The sequence below is a fragment of the Barbatula barbatula genome, assembly GCF_947034865.1.
Source record: "Barbatula barbatula genome assembly, chromosome: 7".
Taxonomy (NCBI): domain Eukaryota; kingdom Metazoa; phylum Chordata; class Actinopteri; order Cypriniformes; family Nemacheilidae; genus Barbatula; species Barbatula barbatula.
Window position 1 is genome coordinate 22,690,568 of NC_136770.1, and position 8,338 is coordinate 22,698,905.

General features: G+C 37.2%; 2 protein-coding genes across 3 annotated transcripts; one reads left to right on the forward strand and one right to left on the reverse strand.

Annotated features, from left to right (window-relative positions):
* Positions 1 to 1,009: 1,009 nt before the first annotated feature.
* Positions 1,010 to 3,236, forward strand: rplp2 (ribosomal protein, large P2). Its single transcript, XM_079459796.1, has 5 exons — positions 1,010 to 1,208; positions 1,948 to 2,071; positions 2,419 to 2,467; positions 2,574 to 2,672; positions 3,106 to 3,236. The coding sequence occupies exons 2-5, from the start codon at positions 1,949 to 1,951 to the stop codon at positions 3,180 to 3,182; spliced, it is 348 nt and encodes a 115-aa protein (XP_079315922.1). The 5' UTR covers positions 1,010 to 1,208; position 1,948; the 3' UTR covers positions 3,183 to 3,236.
* A 1,635-nt stretch (positions 3,237 to 4,871) lies between these two features.
* LOC306896132 (uncharacterized protein) lies at positions 4,872 to 8,055 on the reverse strand. Of its 2 annotated transcripts, none has more exons than XM_079459828.1 (5): positions 7,814 to 8,055; positions 6,635 to 7,445; positions 6,400 to 6,534; positions 6,046 to 6,116; positions 4,872 to 5,713 (listed from the first exon to the last, which is right to left on the reverse strand). In XM_079459828.1, the coding sequence occupies exons 2-5, from the start codon at positions 7,434 to 7,436 to the stop codon at positions 5,393 to 5,395; spliced, it is 1,329 nt and encodes a 442-aa protein (XP_079315954.1). In that variant the 5' UTR covers positions 7,437 to 7,445; positions 7,814 to 8,055; the 3' UTR covers positions 4,872 to 5,392. The 2 variants fall into 2 exon arrangements, with proteins under 2 accessions (XP_079315954.1, XP_079315955.1); XM_079459829.1 differs by having other exon boundaries at positions 4,883 to 5,713; positions 6,046 to 6,113; positions 7,814 to 7,932.
* Positions 8,056 to 8,338: the final 283 nt, after the last annotated feature.

Below are 8,338 nucleotides of genomic sequence, written 5' to 3' on the forward strand. Positions count from 1 at the left end.
TGGTAGAAGGTAACGGACCTCTGGAGGAGACTGAGATGGAGACAGAGGAGATAAACAGCGACGAGGAAGCCCTCTACCATTTCGGTCGTTACACTGAGTCTCGGGCTGCCCTGCCATGGGACCAACGCACATTAAAAGAGAAGGTGCTCCACCACATTGATCGAATCTTCATGTGTTTGCTTGCACTCTTCCTATTGATTCTTTTCGGGGAATTCCTATATAAGATGTGGTATGTGACCAGCTGGAGGAAAATCTGGGATTTGATCCTGCAATCTGTTTCATACCTCTTTACACAAGAGAAAGATGAACATTTAATAGAACTGTAGGAATGTATTGAAATTGAAACCACAACACCATATGATTCCCTGTTCAGCTTTCTACAGACTTTACTGATTCTGGATCGGGATTAGTGTAACATGACGTCTTATCAATACTAGTCAAATGTTGTGTTAGCTATGTTTACAGCTGTGAAATGTTTTATCTGAGCACGAGACTGTGATTCAGGCGTATGACATTGCGTGTTTTTATTTCTGTTAATAAAAACTTTTGTGTGATTTTATTGTGTGGTTGTCTCTTGGGCTGTATTTGTTCGTTTTCAAAAGGATGTTAATGTAAACAACAAACATTCACTTTTCAAATATCACCCTTATGTTAAATGTTATTTATAGCAACTGTAACAAAAACATGAAGGCCCAGTTTAACAAACAAGGCTTAGCGTAAACCAGGGCTATGCCTCAGTTAAATTAGGACATTTAAGTCTCTTTTATTAAAATACCTTAAATAAAAACATGACTGCTGTGCATCTTGCAACAAAAAAATGGCAATTACATATTTATTTATATGTCAGGGCAATTTATTTTCAGTTGAGACAGCTCAAACTTTTATTTGAGTCCGGAACTAGTTTAAGCCTTGTCCGGGCAGAAGTGTAATAATTTTTTTAATTGTGCATACCAAGTAGATTAATTAGATTAAGATTATTTCTGCTCCCACCAAATTCAAGAACACTTTCATGGCTGCCCGGACTCGGAGGCGCTAGTCGACACTGCATCCAATCACGATCTGTCATGTTTGCACGACTCTCCGTGCAGCCAATCAGATTGCCGTGTACTGTTACGTCCTTTAGCCTTTCCTATTGCTTGAGTCTGTTCGTTCTCTCGTTTCCGGAAATCGCAGCGTGACCGACGTTTCGTGTCTTTCACAGACTTAAAGTACGTTTTTCTATTAAAATTTAATTCCAATAATATTTATAAACGTGTATTATTGTTTTATATAGCACAGTTGTCTTTAATATAGTAGATTTTTTCCTCGCTCAGTATCAACCAGCACGCTATCGTTAGCTAGTTTATGCTAAAGCTACACTCCATTTTGTATTCTTGAAGTCCTTGTTATGTAGATTCTCTTTGGAGACTTTGCACACTTTTGAATATTGTAATGAGGGATCGAGTTAACTTTATATGACGCACGCAGAACATGTTTGGTTTACATGGGGAGCTATATTAAGATACCGTTACTATGTTTTATAACAAATTCATTCGCAAATAAATGAATTTTGACTATGTGTTAATACATTTAACATTTTAACCGTTTTAAACTGGTCAATATGTTACAAATGCTGTCAATGTGACCAAACTGTATTGTAACACCACGTTCTAAAAATATAACCTGCATAAGTGAACATGGTGCACCCTTGATCTTAGTCATTTAGCAAATGCTTTCATCCTAAACAACTTACAAATTAAACAATGAAATACTTTTACACCTGACCTACCAGGGAGTTTTTAAAATGTTCTTTTCAACATAAATAAAGACATATAACGTTGACCAACCTCTTCTGCTGTTCACCTATAATATAACAGAAATAGAATTAAAGACATGAGATGAGTTAATAAAATGTATTACAAAACATAAATATGACATTTGGTGTAATTTGCGTAATCTCTCATGTAGAATGCGTTACGTGGCCGCTTACCTGTTGGCTGTGCTGGGTGGCAACAACAACCCATCTGCTAAAGACATCAAAAACATCCTTGGGAGTGTCGGAATCGAGGCCGATGATGAGCGTCTTAACAAGGTTGGTTCATTTTTTTCTTGTAATCCTGATATGTCTATTTCACCATCCTCATCCAATTTCGCTGAATTATTTGAATCAGTACTAATAAAGATGTTTTTTATGTGCTGGGGAACAAGGAGCAGCTTAAAGCTTTATAACTGCAAAACATTGTGACACTTAAAGATCTTTGAATTCTTAAATCTGGGGAATATTACTAAAGGTACTTGATGGAGCAATACATTTTTTTACCCAAGTTGCTCTCTTGGGCCCTTGTTTCTATGTTGCCAGTCAGTAGGACAGATTATTACGTGCATCATATCATTCTCAAGTCAATATCTCATGCTTTTTTGTTGTTACTCACTCAATAGGTCATCAGTGAGCTCAATGGCAAGGACATTAATGAAGTGATGAATGCCGGTAAGATTGAAGAGTTGTTGTTGTGGGTTTTGTTGTACATTATGTTGTAGCTGTATATATATTATTTTACTTCTTAACTGTCAGTAATTTTATTTTCCTCATACAGGCCTCTCTAAGTTAGCCTCCGTACCAGCAGGTGGTGCAGTGGCGGTCTCTGCCGTAGCTGCTGCTGGTGGGGCCGCTCCTGCTGTCGAAGCACCTGCAGGTGGGTTGTTTGTTCATGCAAAAAGTTTGAAAGGAAAAGTTCTCCTAAAAAATCATCACTTACTGACCAACATACTTTCTTACATGGCACACAAAGTAGTCATACAAGCACAATTACAGTATGATGTCGTTGTTGACTCAAGAGGCCTCAGGGAATTTACTGCGAAAGTGTGTGTTGTCACATTTATTCAATTTCATCTGTTTATAGTCTCTACATTACACTGCTTTTTATGTTTTTTTTTTAAATCTCAACCTTGGTATAACCTTCTCAGTGTCACATATTTCACAAGTAATTGTTTTGTAATGAGTTTTATTAGATAGGCGCAGATCCTAATCCTTCCATTTTATTGGATTCATTTCTACATAAAGTGTAGGGCTTAAACTCACCTTTGTGATTGAATGTGTGATTTTGACATTTGTATGTGTGCTTTTAGCGGAAGAGAAAAAGGAAGAGAAGAAAGACGAATCCGAGGAGTCTGATGAAGACATGGGCTTTGGCCTCTTTGATTAATCTTTCTTTTTTATTTCTGAAAAACACAATAAAAAAGGAAACATTTGTGTTAAATGTTTGTGCCTCCTTTTTGGTATGTAAAACTTTAAATTAATTTTGCATGGCAAATTTAACGGGTTCAAAAAGGCTTTACTTGTGCACAAAATTGATAAAAATGGCTGTATCAGCTCTTGTTGATTATTTGCCATCTCAGTAAAAAAAAATCAGTTTGAGGAAAGAGACCTTTTCATAATAAGACATATTGCTTCGAGGTTTGAAAATCGCAAAGTGTGCCTGGCAAACCTCTTGGAGCCTGCACTGGTGAAATGTCAATAGTGTTATTGCGGCCATCAATCACACGTCTGAAGTTGTGATGTATAAAATTAGATCCAGGGGAAAAATAGCACACGGTGGCAATGTCTGGTTTTTCTTGCCGGAGGCTTTTTCTCTAAATAAACAGAGGCTTGACTATTATTGCATAGTATCTTATAGCTCTCTTCTGGAACTGAATGATGACATTTAAAAATATCTGTAATGCAAGTATCGTAAAGTTTGATGTTTACATGCTCAGCTCTTTAAAGCAAACTTAACTGCCAGTTTATTAACAAAACAACAGTCTTATTACTGAGGATTTAAAGTCCTTTTGATTTTGGTTCCATTAACATTGAAGTATAACCAGTGTTTAAATTAGAGGTGTTGCAATAGGCTTTGCATTGTAATTACATTACAATAAAACATTTCAAACATTCAAACTCTTTATAGGATTCCTTAGGATTTGTGATCTTTATAAATCTAATCCAAAAGCTGTAATGACACCTTTGAGATGAGAGCACAGGAAATGAGTGAAAATAAAAGAACAAAATGAGAAGCGAAGGTGGTATGATGACAATTCCAGAGTAAAAAAAAATATTCAGAGTTGCCGGAGGAGTACTGCCTCAGGCTCGAGGACTTTCTGTGGAATCTTAGGTCATTTGAGCGGTCATTGTATATCAGCTTACCAACATGGATACACTATAAGATTTCATTTTCAAATTTAATTTGTGGTGTTAAGTCCCCATGAGCTGAACGAGGGCCAGTGGGCAACGATACATTATTCTTACCCTTATTACGACCCCAAATACACTCCTGCTCGTCAAGATGATCACACCGAGCAAATATTTCTCTGGTACAAGTTGCCAAAAACAGGAGATTCATTTTGAGAATAGTTCTTAAAGCATTTGGAGATGCCCCTTTTCACCTTTCCATATAATGTTGCTTTTTATGTTTGGCATCCCAAAAATAAAATCCTTTATTCATTTGCTCACCCTCATGTCATTCCAAACCTTCCAAAGTGGTATTGTGTTCATACAATGTAAGACCCAATATCTTATTTTGCATTCTGCATAATACAGAAAGTCATACAGGTTTGGAGTGACACGAGGGTGAGAAGATTATGAAATCATTTAAATTTTGGGTAAACAATCCTTTAAGACTATTTTAATCCTTTCATCTCGTTCTTGGATTTTTCAGATTCTTCCTTCTACAATTTCCATCTTTGGTCTCCACTCGTGCTGTTCCCACACCCCGGATCTGTCTAAAATGCTATTCCATTATAATAATACCATATACGTTTACAGTTTTATTTGTTAATGTTTTTGTTCATTTGTGCATTATTAGGGAACCTTTACACTGTATAAGCTCTATTCAAATGCTTCATGAAAGTCAATGGTAGACCACAATTTATAAAAAAATATGTTTTTATTCAGAATGTTAACATATTCTGTATACGCCCGCATACACAGTTACAACGTATTTCTGAGTTCTATACACAACATTGAATTACACACTAAGTTTAGCAGTTATAAATTATAAATAGCTTTCATTTCTAAAATGCAGTAAGATGCAAGATTGCTAGTTGCTACTAGCGGCTTCTTCAGAGATATTCTAAATATTTTAATGATGAGGTACTTCTCATTTAAACTCTCTCTCAAAAAAAGCCGTCAGACTACACCATTAATTACATATTTGGCTGACAATTAAAGCATTGTCCTCAAGGTACGTTTGATCATTATTTGTTTCCTGAGAATTGCTGCTAACACAATGCTCCATCAATTGAGCTACAGGAGTACTCATTTACAATTTGTTATTAATAAAATGTAAAGTACATTTTTTTCAAACTTTTCAATCTGTCTGTTACAAAACAATCATTATGTCTCCAGTTTGGTAGAATAAGGTTTAAAAAAAAAACCTTTTTATATGCTTGAGAACTCTTGGTCAAAGTGCTCTGTTTTACTGTCATTAAGATGTGGATGACTCTCACTCATATGAGTAAAGCGATCTTGAAGATACTGGTTCCCGAAGCCCATGACTTGGCCTGTAGCTTGGCGATGGAGATTTGCCACCCTGGCTGTAAAATCAAGAGTAAAGGCGAACTTCACCAGTTCTGGCGCAGCGACGGGCCGCTGGGCTTTCTTATCTGGAACTTCTGACTGTAAATACTGGTCGGCCATTTGCTGGAACGATCTATAGGAGATGCCCCCCAGAAATGAGTTCACGACCACATTGTCTTTCAGCTGAAAAAAAAGGTGACAAGAGAACATTAGTTGTTTATTCCTAGGTTTAAAATGTACATGTATAATAGATTGTTCTGTTTTAGATGCTGACTGGTCAATACGTGCCAGAAATACAACTATAGGAGCCATGAGATGAAACATCCTGTCTAATATGTACAGTATATATCAGCGGTCCTACTATACCCACCCATACAGTTCTGTTATTGTATAATTGAAGACAATTAGTACAATGAACAATTTGAAAGGGCAACTTGCATGCTTTGAATTCACTTGCATGAATTTGCACATCGAAACGTATTTCTTTGATATGTGATCAAATGAAAGTTACCCACCTTGTCGTCTATAGAGTCGCCTTCTTGTTTAATCAGCTCTGTGATCCTCTTGATAACGTCTTCATAGTCTTCTGAAACAACAGTTAGCAGAAATATAACAGAAGCATGAGGAAATATTCTGGCAAATATGCTTTATGCTCTTTGTTTTTCTATGATACGGATGACATTGCATTCGCTGCACAATTACTTTGTTTGTCTTGAGAAAACCTAATCTGAAAAAGTTATAGTAAGCCAGTACAACACTTAAGATTTTCAACATTATTAAGGTTTCGGATGATACTCATAGAATGTGGCTCTTGTTATTTAGGCTTTTGCATTTACAAAGTGTAGTGTGTTATTAACAAAAAAACTCACTTTTTACACCGTTCTGGCCTGTTGGGTGAAAAGCAGCATTCCCATCGGCTGGACCGTCCTTTACTTCATGCACAATTTTCTCCAGCTCCTCTGACACTTTCTCATAGTAACAGTCGTTTGGCTCCACCTCAATCGCTGTGTAAGGTAAAAGTTCATTAGATATTTTTTCAGATATAAAACTAACACAAATGGGAAAGTTACGCACACATGTAGAAAATATAAGTAGGATACGTACGCTTTCCAGCGGACATATCTCCACTTCTCCTCCATTTTGCTGATCTCCTGTTGGTTTGTTTCTTTTTCATATTTTTGGAGCGGCGGAGGCCGCTGTCACTTTTCGAAAGGGTCTCAGGTAGAGGTAAACAGGAGATAGGCGGTGTCATGGGTTGTGAAACAGGAAGTGATTCTTCGGCTGTCGGAGGATCTTGTTCCTTTTCCTGGTTTCCTTTGGAAAACCAGTTCAAGAAACTCTTCCATACCGTGGGCTTCTTCGACTTCTTGCCATCTTTGGTTTTTCTTTCCTCTAAGGAACGCTCTAATTTATCCGACCTGTTCGTTTGAGCATCTCCAGCATTAATTGTCGATAGAGGTAAAACATAATTTTCATCTTCCTTGGCCTTATCTAACTGAAACCATTTCTTCGGTTTGCTGTTAGACTTCTGTGATGCATTAGAGCCATCGTTGCGACGCAGACTGCCTTTAATTTTCCACTTTTTGAGTTTCTTCTCAGACGACGTTTCAACCTTCTTGTCTGGTTGAGATGCAGCGAGAGGTACAACATCATCATCTGCGATAGAGTTTTGTAAACTGAAGTTAAGGGATGTGTCACTGGAATGTTTGCGATCTCTTTTCTTCTTCTCTGCCATGGTGACCCATTTATGTGATCTCTGCTCCTGTCTCCAGGGACACTGGGATCCATCATTCAGGCTTAGACTTCGCTTGACATACACTTCTAAAAGTCGTTTACGGTCCTTTTCTCCTACGGACAGCAGCTGGGGGCTGGGCTGTGTATTTGGTTCGCTTGAAATGGACGTCATTCTGTCTTACTGTGAAGCATAACAAAAACTTATTTAGATTGACATTCACAGTTGACCCATATGCGTTTGTGTTCACAACAACCTTCAGAAGTTTTATAAATATGGTTTAATTAAAGTGTATTAACCGAATAAGCAAACAAATTCACTAATTTATCCAAATTTTACTACACATATCAGCGTTAAACTATATGTAATGCAGAAACCACAGTTTAACTATGATTACTGTAGCTACTAAACACTAGGTTGTTTTTTATAAGGGTCGCTCTCTACATAGGGGACTATTATACAATTTCATATACCAAATTTGTACATTTAAACCATTTAAACCACGTTACGCGTATATTTATCGACAACACAAGCAACAAAGTCCAACTTACGATGATTTAAGTGAATAACAATGGATGTTGTTAATTATGTTGTTCTTGCTCTTTCCCGCACCTTCGTCTCCGACGGCGAGCGACAGCCAATGTTTGCACGTTCAAAGTTTCTTAGTTATGTTGGCATTGTTTGTCACGCCTATATCAACGAAAGGTGTTACGTCATCCAGGTGATCTCGTGTCGTGAGCCGCGTTCTCGACTTCATGCGGTCCTGTGCAAACGGATCGGGACTGTAACACCTGAGTATCGCGAGATCGGTTTGCTTTAAATCGAGCACACCTTCATGGAAGCACGTCAGGTGATGTTTACAGTTTCGAGGTCTTGGTTTATGGCACGAATAAGGAAATAAAACGTAATATAAAACGATCGCCTGACCTATATATATATCCTTGAATTAACAGATTTACAGGTCATTTTGCAACATTAAATATCTTTATTAAATTCTAAATGTATCGTGGATGTTCAAAATAAAGATATGTTATCGAGAAAGTCTCGATCGCTCTTTAAGTCGCGCTTTAGTATTT

Excerpts from the sequence above, each read along its gene's own strand:
- rplp2 (XM_079459796.1), top strand. The coding sequence starts at position 1,949 with ATGCGTTACGTGGCCGCTTACCTGTTGGCTGTGCTGGGTGGCAACAAC. Across the intron at positions 2,072-2,418 it reads ATGATGAGCGTCTTAACAAG|GTCATCAGTGAGCTCAATGG; the intron begins GTTGGTTCATTT and ends CTCACTCAATAG. Across the intron at positions 2,468-2,573 it reads TAATGAAGTGATGAATGCCG|GCCTCTCTAAGTTAGCCTCC; the intron begins GTAAGATTGAAG and ends TTCCTCATACAG.
- LOC306896132 (XM_079459828.1), bottom strand. The coding sequence starts at position 7,436 with ATGACGTCCATTTCAAGCGAACCAAATACACAGCCCAGCCCCCAGCTG. Across the intron at positions 6,117-6,399 it reads AGGCCAGAACGGTGTAAAAA|AAGACTATGAAGACGTTATC; the intron begins GTGAGTTTTTTT and ends CTGTTGTTTCAG. Across the intron at positions 5,714-6,045 it reads GCGACTCTATAGACGACAAG|CTGAAAGACAATGTGGTCGT; the intron begins GTGGGTAACTTT and ends CTTTTTTTTCAG.